Source organism: Petaurus breviceps, unplaced genomic scaffold (assembly GCF_028583685.1).
Source record: "Petaurus breviceps papuanus isolate PSGF00001 unplaced genomic scaffold, PetGlider_PUasm1.0 90845, whole genome shotgun sequence".
In the NCBI taxonomy this organism is placed as follows: Eukaryota; Metazoa; Chordata; class Mammalia; order Diprotodontia; family Petauridae; genus Petaurus; species Petaurus breviceps.
This window is the reverse complement of record NW_027187359.1, coordinates 4,698,168-4,715,001: the sequence shown is the minus strand read 5'-3', so window position 1 is coordinate 4,715,001 and position 16,834 is coordinate 4,698,168. Positions and strand designations below refer to the sequence as shown.

At 44.2% G+C, this 16,834-nt stretch overlaps 1 protein-coding gene across 1 annotated transcript in view; it reads left to right on the top strand.

Annotated features, from left to right (window-relative positions):
* The window catches only part of ADCY3 (adenylate cyclase 3), a 136,650-nt gene that overhangs the window by 102,706 nt on the left and 17,110 nt on the right, over window positions 1-16,834 (top strand). The window contains exons 9-14 of the mRNA XM_069071985.1: window positions 4,240-4,383; window positions 8,489-8,631; window positions 9,355-9,516; window positions 11,045-11,132; window positions 13,286-13,402; window positions 15,817-16,076. Of these exons, the coding sequence (XP_068928086.1) occupies window positions 4,240-4,383; window positions 8,489-8,631; window positions 9,355-9,516; window positions 11,045-11,132; window positions 13,286-13,402; window positions 15,817-16,076 (914 nt within the window). The remainder of the gene's footprint in view (window positions 1-4,239; window positions 4,384-8,488; window positions 8,632-9,354; window positions 9,517-11,044; window positions 11,133-13,285; window positions 13,403-15,816; window positions 16,077-16,834) is intronic.

The window sequence follows — 16,834 nt, the reverse complement described above, 5'->3', positions numbered from 1 at the left end:
TATAAAGTATGTGTGTATGTGTTTGTGTTTGTGTGTGTATGTGTATGTTGGGGTTGAGGGTGGGGGAAGGCTGACTTTTAAACACAAAGATAGTTGGAGACCAAGACATGGGTAGCCACAAGGCAACTATAGTTTAACTCAGTTATCACAGAATCAAAGAATGTTGAGGTCGGGAATGATCTCAGAGGCATCTAGTTCTACCCATACCTAAATAAGAAATCCCTCTCTAATATCCCCAACTTGTGATCATCTAGTCTTTCCTTGAAGAATTCTCATGAGAGGGAGTCTACTGACTCCCAAAGCAGCCCTTTCCACTTTAGGTTAACTCTGATTGTTGGGGAGTTTTTCCATCTATTGAATTGGGTAGTACAGTTGTTGTGACTCTGAGACATGTATGGTACTGTGGATGAGTGCTTAGCCTAGAGTTTGGAAGACCTGGGTTCAAATCCCACCTCAGACACTTATTAGCTGTGTGACCCTGGGGAACAGTCACTTAATCTATCTGGGTCTTAGTTTCTTTATCTTTAAAATACGGGATTGACTCAATGGTTTATGAGTTTCCATCCAGTTCTAAAACTGTGAACACTATCATCTTTGGAAGATTGAAAATGAGGATCACGAAGAGGCCAATAGACAGGAATAGGGTGGGCATGAGCAGGCTTCAATACATTACCAACAAGGAATTAGGAAATGGAATCATTATAAAAGCTGTCATCAAAGAAATACCTGAGCAAAAAGGAAGACAGGCTGGTCACATGGCAAGAGTCAGGCTCAACTGACAGACAGTTCATCAACTTCATTGATATCTTTGCAATATCAAGAGAATAAGGAAGACCCACCCAGCATGTTGAATGAACATGAGGGAGAACTTATGGGAGTGAGTGCATGAGTTGTCCAAGATGGCAGACCAGGATGGGTTTCATTCTGTACTTTTAGAGAGAAAACTCATGTTGATAAGATAACAGTCCCACTGGGAAATATATGGAGGAGGAGTCAAGCTTTGAGAGATTACATGACTTACCCAAGGTCACACCACAAAGCCATCTATAGAAAGTACCCTATGATTGGTATAGATGGCAAGCTGTTCTTTAGATCAGAGGAGGAAAAGAACATTTCTGACTGGTGATCATGGAGAGGCTACCTATAAATGATGGTTAGGATCTGGATAGTCAGAAATGGGGTAGGGCTTGGGGAAGACGTTTCCTATGGAGGGAAGGACCATGGAGAATTTTCAGAGGTTGTATGTAAGATATATTTGAGGCCGATGGCTAATTTAGGTGTATGGAAGTGTGGGGACATAAGGCTGGAAAGCAATCCATCAGCAAGCACTTAATGAGTGGCTGCTATGTGCTGGGCAATAAGGATACAAATACAAAGAATGACAAAAGTCATTCTTCAATAGATATGAACAAGCAGGTTTTCAAAGGAAGAAATACAAGCCATCAGCAAACTTATAAAAAAAAGGCTCCAAGTCACTCATAATTACAGAAATGCAAATGAAAACAATTCTACCTTACACCTCTTAAATGTAAAAAAAAAAAAAGGGGGGAAATGACACATATTAGAGGGACTAGAGGAAAACAGGCAGATTAATGCACTGATGGTGCATCTGAGAATTGGTCCAGCCATTCTGGAAATCAGTTTGGAACTCTGTCCCCCAAAATCACTAAACTTCACATACTTTAACTCAGAGATATCACTTCTATGTCTATACCCCAAAGGAATTAAAAGAAGAAGAGAACCTATATGTACAAAAATATTTACAGTAGATTTTTTTTAGTAGCAAAGAAGTAGAAAACAAAGGGGTGCTACCCAATTGGAGAATGGCTAGACAAGTTATGGTATAGAAGTGCTTCTATCAGGGGCGGCCAGGTAGCACAGCAAGTAAGAGCACTGGCTCCAGTGTTGGGATGACCTGGAGATAGAATCCCAGGCTCAGACACTTAGCACCCACCCAGAAACACCTGGCTGTGTAACCTTGATCAAGTTACTTAACCCCAATTGCTTAGGGGCAGCCAGGTGGCTCAGCAAGTAAGAGCACCGGCCCCAGTGTCGGGATGACCTGGAGATCGAATCCCGGGCTCAGATACTCAGCACCACACCCAGAAATAACTGCCCATGTAACCTTGAGCAAGTTACTTAACCCCGATTGCTTTAAAAAAAAAAAGTTACTTAACCCCGATTGCTTAAAAAAAAAGTACTTCTATCGTGCTGTAAGAGATTTATGAAGGGGATGGCTTTAGAAAAACCTGGGAAGCCTTTTATGAAGTGATGCAAAGAGAAGTGAACAGAACCAGGAGAACAATTTATATCACAAGAACAACATTGTAAAGCAAACTTTAAATTTCAGGGCATAAGAACTCTGATGATTCAATTTCAGAGGATACTGAAGCAGACTACCAACTTTTTGATAGGGAGATGACAGATTCAGGTTGCAGAATGAAGCATACATTTACAGATGCAACGTGGGGATTTGTTTGACTAGACTATGTTTATTTGTTGCAAAGGTTTTGTTTTTCTCTTTTCTCAGTTTGGGGAAGGGGAAGGAGAGTGTTGTTCATAAGAACAAATCCCAAAATTTGAAATGGTTTTTATAAAGAAGTTTATTAGGTTGTTTGGTGGAGGAGAGCTCCAAAGGAGGTGTGGCTCCCTCTCATCCTGGCTCTGGAAGGTTTAATATGTAGGATTGAGATGAGGGTGCCTGCACAGGAACCATACACATACACATACACATACAGTTATGCGAAGTTGCCAAAAGGGCAATTTGAAAGCAAGGTAGACTGTGATAGATATGAGTAACTGCAAACATCCCAAAAAATGTGGACAAAAACACCAGGAAACCCAAAGCACTAGTTTGGGTGGACCCATCACAAATCCTAGGTATGAATAACCCAAGACAAGAATGCTTTGGGGGGATACAGGACCTGGGGGAAACCAAACTCCCTTGTAGTCATCTCCAGCATTCCTAGAGAGTTACTGGGGTCAGGGGACATTCTGGGTGTAGACAACTTTTAATACATAGAATTGGATTTAAACAGTATAATCATTTTCCCAAGCAATATAATAAATAATTTTTCCTACAACATGAGGAGGAGAGGTGATCTAGGGATAGAATTGACAAAGAAAAAGGAAAAGGTTATTAAGGTTTTTTTTTAATGTCCAGAAGAGAACAGAAGGCAAGCCAGAAGGAATCATAGAAAAAGAAAGACAGCTTTGAAAGCAATATGTTAAATTTGTCATATACTTAAAAAGAAAAGCAAGATGTACGTAACAGAGATTCATAGTTTCCTGTACAACCCTCTTTTTCTGTTCTCTTCTGTATGTGGAAGTGCTTTTTTAGTTGATGTTTGTTACATTCAGAATTTTTAAAATTACTAAAAAAAAACAAATATAAAGAATGAAACAACACCTACTCTCAAGGAACTCATATCCTAATGAGATAATACCATATCTAAGTGTATGCAGAATAAATACAAAGAGAATAAATGTGAATTAATACAAAATAGTTAAATACAAGTAAGTTTGAGAAGAAAGGCCCTAGCAGTTGGGAGAATCAGGAAATGTCTCAGGTAAAAAGAGGTGTTTGAACTGCACCTGGAAAGAAGATGTGGGGAGAAGGGAGGGCAATCCAGGTCGGGGCATAGCTAGTACAAATGCATGGAGATGGGAGATGGGGTCATCCATATGTGGGTGTTAGTCAAAGATTTGTGAATGATATTGTTAAGAACAAGCAGATGAAAAGAGATGGAATAGAGATGTTGATCAAGAACTCTTTTTGAAAAAATTCTAAGTTTTTTTTTTCTTTTTGGAGGGCAGTTGGGGTTAAGTGACTTGTCCAATGTCACACAGATAATTTTTGTGTTAGGTGTCTGAGGCCAGATTTGAACTCAGGTCCTCCTGACTCCAGGGCTGGTGCCCTATTCACTGCGCCACCTAGCCACCCCCCAAATTTTAAGTTTTTGGTTTGGGAGACATAAGTGAATAAAGTCAAACTAATAATGATAACTCATTGTTTTCAAAGTGTTCTCTTCAGTCATCCCCTGAATTAGGTAGTATAGGTGTTATTATTCCCATTTCGCAGAATTTCAGAGAAGTGATGTGATTTGCCCAAGGTTACAGAGCTGGGAAGTCTCTGAGCCAAGGTTTGAACCAGGTGCCACAATTCCTGGTCCAAAACTTTTTGCACTACGATCCACACCCTGCCTGTGGCCCCTAACTGCTGTTCTTTCTTGTTGCCAGGCCACAAAGATAGGGTTCCCGCCCTCGCAGCCCAGCTCCCCCATCCTGATCAACACCAAGGAGACCAAGGAGCCCAAGGAGCCCAATGGAAGCATCACTGCCACCTCCCCAACTCCTGAGGAAACTGAGGATCTGGACACACAGGTGAGCGGCAGAGGGCAGGGCAAGAGCAGCACGGGGTCTGCCTCTGGGAAGGTGTCTCCTGGCCGAAGGTGGGCAGGCAAATCTCCAGAAAAGAGCGTCAGCCCTGCCATGGCGGGCAGTGGTAGGAGGGAGTCACAGAACTTCAGAGCTGGGACAGAGCTCAGCAGAGAATCTCCACTCCAGCCCACCCAACAAGTGCTCATCCATCCTCTGCTTGAGGGAATAAGAAAGGGAAGAAAAACCTCCTTGCTCCCAAGTCTGCCCATTCCATAGCTTTGTTGTTCAGTCCAACTCTCCACGACCCCATTTGGGGTTTTCTTGGCAGAGATACTGGAGTGGTTTGCCATTTCCTTCTTCAGATCATTTTACAGATGAGGAAACTGAGGCAGAAAGGGTCAAGTGACTTGCCCAGGGTCACTCAGCCAGCAAGTGTCTGAGACTGAATCTGAACTCAGGAAAATGAGTCTTTGTGGCTCCAGGTCCAGCACTCTGTGCACTATGGCGCCACCTAGTGGCACAACTCTAATTGATAGGGAAGTCTTTCCTTAAACCAAGCCAAAATGTGCAATTCCTTTGCAACTTCCACCCATTGTTCCTAGTTCCTTCATCTGGAGCCAAATAGAGCAAGTCAAAGCCCTCCTCCTCACAACCACTCCCCAAGTGCTTGGAGACGCTATCATGTCCTCCTCTCAGCACTGTCTTCTCCAATCTAAACAGCCCCAGCTGCGGCAGATTATCTTCATGTGGCTGCCCCTCCTGGACACTCTCCTGCTTTACAGTGGCCTTCCTAAAATGTGCCCACAACTGAACGCATCCTCGTGATGGGTGGCAGAGGACAGAAGGATTATCACCTTCTCATTCCTAGAATCTGTGTCTCTTGATGTAGCTGAAAATCACATTAGCTTTTGCGGCTGCCGTGTTATCCTGCTGAGCTTGCAGTCCACTAAAACCCTCAGATCTTTTTCAGGCAAATGCTTCCCCCACCTCAGTCTTGAGAAATCAGTTTTTTGAAACCCAGAAGCATCTCACAGCAGTAAGAGTACCTGACTCGAATTCATAGAATCATAGACTCTCCAGGTTGGAAGGGACCGCGCAGTCCTGCTCATACATGAACAGGAATTCCCTCTGCCATACCTGACAAATGATCATCCAGTCTTTGCCCAAAGACCTACAAATGATGGACAGCGACCTCCCAGGGCAGCTTGAGTTCCCTTAGGACAGCACTAATTGTAAAGAGACCGCGGTTCTAGTCCTGGCCCTGACGCTAGCTAGCATTTTGATTTTGGGCAAATCACTTTTCTGGGCCTGTTTCCTCCTTTGTTAAATGATGGGGGTTAGATTTAGATGGGAGAATCTGGGAAGATCAAAGCCATTCTTTACTGGAATGCACATTCTGGTGGTGATGCTGACAAGACAAAGTGGGGTGATTTCATGCATTGTGGGCCTAAAAACAGTCATTGCTCCATGTGTTCCCTTATAACACACACTTTAATTTGCCTGGTACTGGGGGATTTGTTTTGCTTGACTAAACATATTTGTTCTAAGAATTTAGTTGGGAAAGAAAATCAATTTTTGTCAATTTTAAAAAATTAAATATGTGTGTATATATGTATATATTTGGGTATACACTCATATTTATGTATATAGTGTGTGGGTATATGTCTCTATTTTTCCATATCCCTTCCAGAATTTATCATTTTCCTTTTCTATCATGTTAGCCAATCTGACAGATCTGCAGTTGTATCTCAGAGTTGTTTTCATTTGCATTTTTCTAATTATTAGTGATTCAAAGCATTTTTACATGACTATTGATAGCTTTGATTTCTTATTCTGACCATTCTGACCATTGACCATTTTTTCAGTTGGGGAACAGGTCTTATTTTTATCTGTTTGTCTCAGTTCCCTATATATTTGTTTTGTTTGTTTTGGTTTGTTGGGTTTTTTTTTTTTGCTTTTTGGAGGGCAGTTGGGGTTAAGTGACTTGCCCAAAGTCACACGGCTAGTAAGTGTGTCAAGTGTCTGAGGATGGATTTGAACTCAGGTCCTCCTGACTCCAGGGCCGGTGCTCTATTCACTGTGCCACCTAGCCGCCCCAGTTCCCTTGCTATTTGAGAAATGAGACCTTTATCAGAGAAACTTGCTATAAAAAAATTTGCCCCGGTCTCCAGCTTTACATCTAATTTTGTCTGTGCAAATCCTTTTTAATTTCATGTAATCAAAATTATGCATTTTACCTCCTGTGATCCTCTTTATCTTTTGTTTGGTCGTGAACTCTTCCTTTATCTATTGATCCAACAGGCATTTTTTCCACATTGCCCTATTGCTTATGGATATAACCTTTTATGTCTACATCATGTACCCATTTTGAGTTTATCTTAGCATATGGTGTAAGATGTTCTTCTATATTTCTGCCTAGTTTCTGCCAGAGTGCTTTCCAGAATGCTATCAACTTTTGTTAAATAGTGAGTTCTTGCCTGGCTGCTAGGTGGTGCTATAGTACACTGTGTCAGACTTGGAGTCAGGAAGATTCATCTTCCTGGGTTCAAATTCAGCTTCAGTCCTAGCTGTGTTACCTTGGGCAAGTCACTTAACCCTGTTTGCCTCAGTTCCTCATCTGTAAAATGAGCTGGAGAAGGGAAATGGCAAACTGCTCTAGCGTCTTTGCCAAGAAAACCCCAGATGGGATCACAAAGAGTCTGACATGACTGAAACAGCTGGACAACAACATCTGGAATCTTTGTGTTTGTCAAACATTGGGTTTACTGTGACCATTTGCTTCTTCATATTATGTGCCTACTCTGTTCCACTGACCCACCGCACTACTTCTCATCCAGGACCAGATTGTCTTGATGACTCTCACTTTGCAGTATAATCTGACATCTGAGGTGTCCTTTTTTCTCCACTCACTCAGTCACTGCTCTAGCTCAGGTCCCTAACACCTCTTAACTGGACTGTTAAAATCATCTCCCATTTGACCTTCCTCCTCCAGGCCTCTCCCCTCTCCAGGCCATCTTCTCCGTAGCCACCAAGGTGACTTTCCTAAGGTGTGCATCTGATCAAATCGCCTCCACACTTCCAGAACTCTTTATTGCCTCTAGGATAGTCCTCTCGAAACCTAACCCCCATCTATCTTTCTGGCTTCCTTGGGCATTACTCCCCCTCCCCCACTCTGCAGGCTAGACAAATTGGCCTTCTACCCATTCCTTTTATAAGGCACCCCTGTCTTTTGTCACCTCCATCTTCTCTACTCCACAAACCCCAGTATTTCCCTGCCGCCTCTAGGATGAAATAGCTAGATTCTTCTGGCCTATTAATCTCTTCCTGACCTGGCCTCTTTGTGCCTATCCATTCTTCTCATGTTACTCCCCTGGGAATACTGTGAGGTAGGAGCTACAGTCATTTCCAGTTTGCAGATAAAGACACTGAAGCTGAGAGAGATAAGTCTCTTTTTCAGGGTCACCCAGCGAGAAAGTGTCTGAGGCTGGGTTTGAACTTGTGTCTTCCTGACTCCACATCCTACATTCTATCTCCGGCACCACTTAGATGCCTCTGTTTATGTTACCATTGTCTGGTACGGTCCTTGGTACATGGTTGGTGCTTAATAAATGCTTTTATTAAGACCTGGCCATGGAGGTATTGTGTTACAGTGGAAACAGTTCTGGATTTGGAGTTCAGGTTTTGACCCTGTCACTTACTACCTGTGTGACCTTAGGCAGGCTGGGTCCCCTGCCCCACCCCACCCTGTCCCTGGCCTCATTTTCCTCATCTAGAAAATGAGGGGGTTGGACTGGACCTTCTATCTCTAAATCTATGACCTTGCAATTTATTGGTGGCTCTTCCTCTCTGAAATATGCTTTGAAAATGTCTTACTGTTGCTTCTTCGGTTTTTACATCACTCTTCATTTCCCCATCCTCCCCACCCCACCCCAGAACCCTTCCTTGTAACAAAAAAAGAAAAACAGCCAAGGAAACCAGCAGATTCTCTGGGTATGGAAGTGGATGCCTCCTTCTGCACCCGTGGTCCCAGCCCCTTTGTTGAGAGACAGGTGGGAGGCCTCTCAGGTTGCCTATCTCATATATCCTGGCCTTTTCTGCTGCGGTGCAGGTGGTCAACCCTTCATTCCCCAACCCTCGTCGTCGCTTGCGCCTTCATGATCTGGCGGAGAGGGTTGTGGATGCCTCTGAGGATGAACATGAGCTCAACCAGCTGCTCAATGAGGCCCTGCTGGAGAGGGAGTCAGCACAGGTGTAAGTACTGTGGTCCCTCTCCTCCCCCACAGCCCATCCTGCCTCCCTTTGATAACAACTGCCTGGGGAGGCTGGGAGGGGAAGAGTCAGAAGCACACTCCACAGCCTTAGACTGTGTTTCTGGTTAGCTTAGAGGGGAACAGAATTAGGGCTGTATCCCTCATTCATTTGTTCATTCATTTAACAAGGGTTTATGAAGCACCTACTGTGTACCAGGCTCTGCACTGGGAATGCAAATTGGGAATCCTAACACAAAAAAATGATCAAGGCTCTGCCCTCAAGTATATTACAGTCTACTGGGGGAAAACAGCACATACACAGATGTGGAAATACAAAAGACAAAGAAATGCATAGGGATTGTGGGTGTAGGGTGGGTGCAGAAACCAAGAAAGGCCTCCTCTAGGAAGTGGGACCTGAGCCAAGCCCTAAAAGAGGAGGAGGATGCCAAGAATCTAAGAGAAAGAGAGGGAAGAAGAGAAGAGGGGGAGGAGGAGGAAGAGAGGGAAGGGAGGAGGAGAAGAGGAGGAAAAAGGGAGGAGGAGGAGGAAGAGAAGAAAGGGAAGAAAAGAAGAGAGGGAGAAAAAAAAGAGAGGGAGGAAGAGAAGAGGGGAAGGAGGAGGAGAAGGGGAGAAAGCAGAGAGGAAGGAGGAGGGGATATTCCAGGTATCAAGGGCAGCCTGTGCAAAAGATAATTCACTGGGATTCATTTCCCCACCCCCACAGGGTAAAGAAAAGAAACACCTTCCTTCTGTCCATGAGGTTTATGGACCCCGAGATGGAGACGCGCTACTCAGTGGAGAAGGAGAAGCAGAGCGGGGCTGCCTTCAGCTGCTCCTGTGTGGTGCTCCTTTGCACGTCCCTGGTGGTGATCCTGATTGATCCTTGGTGAGGGGTGTGGGCTAGCACAGGCACCAGAGGGCCCAAGTAAAGAAAAGCATCAGCCGGCTAGCTTAGTGGATAGAGCACTGAACTTGTAGTCAGGAAGATTTGAGTTCAAACTCTGCCACAGATACTTGCCAGCTGTGTGACTCTGGGCAAGTCACAAAGCTTCTCAGCCTCAGTTTCCCCATCTACAAAATGAGGACAATACAGCACCTGCCTCACAAGGTTGTTGGGAGGACTGAAGAAGGTAACACATGCAGAATGTTTTGCCAACCTTAAAGCATTATGCTAATGCTGTCGTCCTCATTAAATGTGGATGGGAGTGAGCCCCGGTTTGCCCTACTCAGACTGCAGTGCTCAGTAAAGTTCACCAGTGAGGCAGAGGTGGGGACTCAGCTCTCCCCCAGACCTCAGTGAACCTGATGGTGTGTCCAGGGGAGGGCGAGGGCTTCTGCTCCATAATCGTGCTGGTAATTAGTCAGGATGGTGCTGGATAGAGGAGCCTGAGTAGGAGGTCAGAGTCTATAGCTAATGTGGGATCCAAAAATGTCCAGTCTGCAAGAAAAAACACTGAGGCAGAGCTCTAAGCCAATAGCACTTTATTTATTTTTTTGGAGGGCAGTTAGGGTTAAGTGACTTGCCCAAGGTCACATGGCTAGTTTTTTTGTGTGTGTGTGTGTTAAGTGTCTGAGGCTGGATTTGAACTTGGGTCCTCCTGACTCCAGGGCTGGTGCTCTATTCACTGCGCCACCTAACTGCCCTTTTTTTTCCCCAATAGCACTTTATTAAAGAGTCCATGGCGCCCCCTCTAATGAAGTGGGCCTCAGATCTCTATCACAATCTGAGATCTCCTTGGACCCCAGGACCTTGTTTTTATAGTGTTTGATACCTAGACACTTTGGAGAGGCAAAGCAAAATACAAAATCCCCCTGGTTAACAGATTGTTTTGAGGGCCAAAAATAAAATATCAGCCTAAAACTGGTATATCAATAAGAGGGTCATGGGTTGGGTGAAGCCCAGGATATCCCGCTAATTGGTCATAAGATGGATTAGTTCCTTCTCGTGTTCGTACAGTGATACCAAAAACAAATTGGGGAACTTTCAATGCCATGCCACCCACACTAGGCTTGGACATGGAACTTGAGCAAATCAGGATGGAGATATCTTTGTCAGCATTCTTCTGGTTGTGCAAGAGAGCTTTATAACTGGTGAACAAGTAATGAATGTTGAATTAAAATGTTTAGGCCTACTATAAGAACCTGTTTTATCTAATTATTCCTGTGTGATTTATGTAAAATATCAAACTGATATTATCCTACTGATTGGAAAGGAGGAGGGGTCCTAATACATCTATTTCACAATAAGAAGGACCCAGACGAGTCTGGCATAAGATGGCACTGTGTAACCCAGACAGGGCTGGTCTCTGCCTTTGCTGCCAGAGCCTAAAGGACTGTTTCCTTTTTTAGAGCATTTGCCCGGATCCTGGGTTCTAAACCCCGAGAGCTTTCTCACTTTCATTGTCTCTCCTCAGGCTAATGACAAATTACATGACCTTTGTGGTTGGAGAGATCCTGCTGCTTATTCTGACAATCTGCTCGATGGCTGCCATCTTCCCCCGGGTAAGGAACCACGTGATTTGCTTACACTAGAAGCATGCTGAAGTGTGAAGCTGGAGCAAAGCAGACCATGGGAGAAATTGGTGACCGTATTGTCACAGAGCTTTATAGAGATAAAAGTGGGCATGGACATAGGATCATAGGATTTAGTGCTGAAAGGAACCTTGGAGATCTTCTTGTCCAATTTCCTCCTTTTTCCAATGAGAAACTGTAACTCAGAGTTTCCAGGTTAAGTTATTAAAGGGTCAGTACGTTTGTTAAAGCTGAAAACTACACTAAGACTTTGGGTACATGGTGTGTCTTGGCACATCTTGGCAGCTATGTAACCCAGACAGGACTGGTTTCTGCCTTTGCTGTCAAAGCCTAAAGTATTGTTTCCTTTTTTAGAGCGCTTGCCCAGGTCCTGGGTTCTAAACCCTGAGAGCTTTCTCATTTCCATTTTCTCTCCTTCAGGCTGATGACAAATTACATGACCTTTGTGAGTGGAGACATTTGACCAATCCTCTCTTTCATTTCTTTTCCTGTGGTTTTGACAGCTTTTTTCACAGCATATTTGAATTATGTTGAACAAAGAGAGACCACATGGTGTGTTTTTAATGACAGAGTTTTTAAGTCATTTTCAGTTGTGTCTGACTCTTCATGACCCCATTTGGGGTTTTCTTGGCAGAGATAGTTTGCCATTTCCTCCTCCAGATTATTTTACAAATGAGGAAACTGAGGCAAAAAGGGTTAAATGACTTGCCTAGTGTCAGATAGTATCTGAGGCCAGATTTGAACTCAGGAAGATTAGTCTCCAGGCCTGGCACTCTGTCCACTGTGCCACCTAGCTGCCCTACGGGGCAAGAAGAGAATAAATCCTGCATAAGCACTGAGCAAGCCATGGCCAACAGAAAATTAGAGAGGGTCTTGCCCCCAGAGGGTGAGTGCTGGGTGCAGTATTGACCAGGCTGCGAGGCTCCTTGAGGGTATTGATATGAGAATAAAAATACATTTGAAGAATTTGTAACACATACACTTGTGATAGTTGTAAGGATTTTTTTTTCACTTCTGTTCTCCAATAATTGAGTCCCATAATGGTGAATACTAACCAGAGGAAGGCTGAGCCATTGTTTATACTGTAAACAGCAGTCTGTGTCAAAGCTCTGAGACCTTTGTAGGATCAGAGACTTGGAGTAACCATAATCCAAGACCCTTCCTTTCACAAATGATGAACCTGAGTTTCAGAGAGGGTCCATGATTTGCCTAGTTTGCATAGGTAATCAGTGGCAGACCCAAGATTCAAATCCAGCACCCTCATTTAGGTGTTCAGTAGCGCATTTCAGCTATCAATGATACCAACTGATTGAGGCTGGTGTGGGTTGATGTCACAAGTCCTTTCTATCCCATGTTTTCAGGCCCATTTTTGCTGTTCCTTAGCAGGAACATGCATGTGGAATTTCTTGGCAGCCTATCAGACACTTTATTAGAACCCTAATGGTTGTTTCTGAAATGACTTAGTGTCTTAAGAATACAAAGCGAGATCCTAAGTTTGCGCCAATAGCAGTCAGGGCAAATCTCTACTCCCCTGGGACAGCTCACCATTCACACAGATGAATAAGATCTTCGCCCACCTTATCCTAGAATAGAAAGGCAGCCAAAGAGGTACCTGGAACTGGTTTTCATCTGCAGTGTTGTGTTATAGGCTTATTAATAATCCACCAGAGGCTTAAAATTTTATGTCTAAATATCCATGGACTTGCCTTTATGCTCTCTCCTTCCTACCTTGCATCTCCACTCTGCCCTCCTAGAAAGATTTTTCTTGCTGTATCCAACAGTCACCGTCCCACCACAGGCTTGTCCTTGTGCTCTCTTGAGATGGCTCTTCTAGAAGGAGAGCAGAGTCAGGCAAGCAGCTGGATCCTCAGCATTAAGAAAGTGGCAGGGGGGAGTTGATAAGCAGTGACTGCCAGGATCCTCAGCTCTCTCTGACATCATCCGGTATTTTTATTTTCTAGAATATTTCCTAATATGTGCAGTGCTGCTGACCATGCTCCTAGGACTGAGTTGTAGCAGTATTGAGGGTGGGGGGTGGGGGGGTGGGGAAGGAAAGCTCACAATTATGTCTTCAGGAAGCAATGGTCCTTGCTTATCTCTCCTGAAATTCTTTTCCCTTACAGCTATTCCCAAAGAAGCTTGTGGCCTTTTCTACCTGGATTGACCGGACCCGTTGGGCCAGGAATACTTGGGCCATGTCTGCCATTTTCATCCTCATCTTGGCCAATGTTGTAGACATGGTGAGTTCCTTAACTTGCTGACTTCTGTCCTGGGTGGCAGAACCCTTTACTTTCTTAGTAGAATTAGTTTATCTGTTGTTTAATATGGTCAGAGTAGACCACATGTCCCACTATGCATCAGCCAATCCCCCTACCTAATTAGAAATGGGTTTAGTGTGAATTATAGGCCTAGAGCTAGAAGGGACCTTAGCAAATCTTCAAAGTACTTGGTGACAGTCTGGGAGGAGTTAATGCCTTCATAGACTACTTGGGTATGGGGAAGGGTTGTCTTAATATAAGAGAGCTAGATTCACCTAATCCAGAAATCCCAGAAGTAGTGGCCAGTCCAGGAGAGTGTAAATGGCCTTGAGTTTTTTTCCTTCTCACTCTGCCTTAAAACACGTATCCAGAGCCTAGAAATTCCTCATTGGACACAGAGAGCTGAGCCCAGGCATTTTCCTGTATTGGCCCATTTTCTCAGATGAGCTGCTGTTGCCAGGAAAATATTCAACCAGGCTGAGTATTCCTAGGTATAATCAATGAGGTAAAACCTACAGGCAATCAAGTGAGATAAATATTTCTAGCTATTAATCCTGATTCCTCCTGGCAATAACACTGCATAGCAATAGAAGGTTTGTGTTATTCTCTGGTAGGCCTGTGCTTCTGAAATTCTCCTTCACTAAAGGTTCAGAAAAGATGACAGTACAGTCAGGAAAAAACGTGTCTACGTCCATTGATTTATTAAGCTTTTTTCTGATTCCTGTTATTTCCAGTAACAAATATAAGATCCTCTATTTGGCATTCAGACCCTTCATAACCTGCTCCCCCCATCTTCTCCAGTCTTCTTTTACCTTAGTGCTCCCCCCACCACACAGACACACACTGCAATCCACTGGCCTCCTGGCTGTTCCTCTCACAAGACACTCCATCTCCAGACTCCAGGCATTTTCTTTGGCTGTGCCCCTTGCCTGGAATGTTCTTCCTCCTAATCTCCACCTCCCCACTTCTCTAAACTTCCACTTTCTATAGAAAGTCTTTTTCAATCCTTTTTTATTTTAGCACCTTCCCTCTGGTGATCATTCCCAATCTATTCAGCACACAGCTTCTTTGTACATAATTGTTTGCATGTTGCTGTTTCCATTGGACTGTGAACTCCTTGAGAGCAGGCAACATCTTTTGCCTATCTTTGTATCTCTAGTGCTTAGCATAGTGTCTTGCACATAGTAAGTGCCTAATAAATATCTATCAATTAACAAATTGATTTTGAAAGATCTACCGTGTTTCCCCGATAATAAGACCTATCCCGAAAATAAGCCCTCCCCTTACTGTGTAAGATTCCTCTAAAATAAGCCCTCCCCCGAAAATAAGCCCTATTGAGATTGCTACTGTAGTGAAGGTGATCCCCTGCGCTACACGCCCCCCCCCGTGAAACGCATGCCGCGCTCTGAGCTGCATCCAATCAGAGCTGCAGCAGTGAGCGCATCATCCTGTTCTTTATTGAATTCATTATTGAATAAAGGTACATTTTTTTGTTCACATTTACCTGTTTATTAAAATTGCTGTCAATGTTCATTAAAATAAGCCCTCCCCTGAAAATAAGCCCTCTGGTGTTTTTCTGTCCAAAAAAATTAATAAGACAGTGTCTTATTATCGGGGAAACACGGTAAAGTATTCTAATCACTAAAGATTTTACTTGATTTTAGTATGAAAAATAAATATGTACAAGAACAGTCTATCTGTCTTTGCTGTTGTCGTTGAGTCATGTCTGACTTTTCATGACCCCATTTGGGGTTTTCTTGGCAGAGATACTGGAGTGGTTTATTATTTCCTTCTCCAGCTCATTTTACAGATGAGGAACTGCAGCAAACAGGGCTAAGTGACTTGCCCAGGGTCACACAACTAGAAAGTGTCTGAGGCCAGATTTGAACTCAGGAAGATGAGTCTTCCTGACTCCTGGCCCAGCACTCTGTCCACTTCAGCACCTACCTGCCCTTATGACCCTATGACTATACCCTTATCTGATTCCTGAGAATAACAATGTAATACATTTGGGGCTGAAAAAATATTGGACTAGATGACCTCTGAGATGCTTGCTAGTTCCAGAAATGATATGATTTCATGGCACCCCTATCTTCCTGGGTTTCTAGAATGCCTAGAAATGGCAGCTGAATTCCTTTGTCCCCACTTTGCTGCCTGCTTCCTTTATTTGTTTTTTGTTGTTTTTTTTTTGAGGGGGGAAGGTAGGGCAATTGGGGTTAAGTGACTTGCCCAAAGTCGCATGGCTACTTTTTGTATTAAGTGTCTGAGGCCAGATTTGAACTCTGGTCCTCCTGCCTCCGGGGCCGGTGCTCTATTTACTGCACCACCTAGCCGCCCCTGCCTGATTCCTTTATTTTGCCCATTCTGCTCACCTCCTTTCTCTGCTCCCTTTTTAGCTCAGCTGCTTGCAGAACTACACGGGAATTACCAATGGAACCACAGTGACCATCATGGCAGGGGGCTGTGTAGACAATCCCAAGTACTACAGCTACATTGCCGTGCTGACGCTCATTGCCGCCATCATGCTGGTGCAGGTCAGCCACATGGTGAAGCTCATACTCATGTTGCTGGTCACAGCAGCCGTGGGCATCATCAACATCTATGCCTGGCGCCCTATCTTCGATGCTTATGACCGAAAACGCTTCCAGGAGCACGAGTAAGGCGGTACCCCTTTCCTATGGAAAGTCCTCCACGCTGCACCCATAGCCAGCCCTACCCAATCAGTCATCCTTTGGCCATGTCTTCCATCCCTCGTGCCATCTATTTCCCCTTCCTGGCATGGCCATTTCAGGCTATTCACCTGCCCCAGGTTGCTCACCCTTTGCTCCAACACTCAGGACTAGAGCAAGTGAAGTGTCTTAGATTTTGTTTCACTCACCACTGAAAGACTGTGCAGTTGGGGCACAGATGTCTTCCCCATCCTGGGTTGTAGTCTGGGGAGTCAGTCCCCCACAGTGGTGTGTGTGGGGGGGAAGTGAGGTTGAGACCCTCATTGTCCATTCCCCTACCTCTATTTTTATTGTTATTTTTTGAGGATCTGAAGCATTTATTGCAAAGATGATTATTTGAATGAACATTTGAGGTTGGGGTCAGGGGGAAGAAGAGGATACATGGAGAGCAATGGACCTTAAACATGAATAGAATGCACACAGACAAAGCCATTTGGTTAGTTTACCCTGTAGGAGAGTCAGACACTGATTCTCTGCCCCCTTGTCCCCATCCTACTTTCTAATGCTTTACTGTTTTTACTACTACAGAAGTGACATGATTGAGCTTAGGGGATGGAAAGACTGGAGCAGGAGCCCAGTCCAGCCTTGTAACTAGTATTTAAACTCAGATAGGCCCCACTCCTCCCTAAACCAAGGCGTCTGTTCAATAAACAAAGAAAGGTCTTGGGGAAAGAGGGACCTTAGT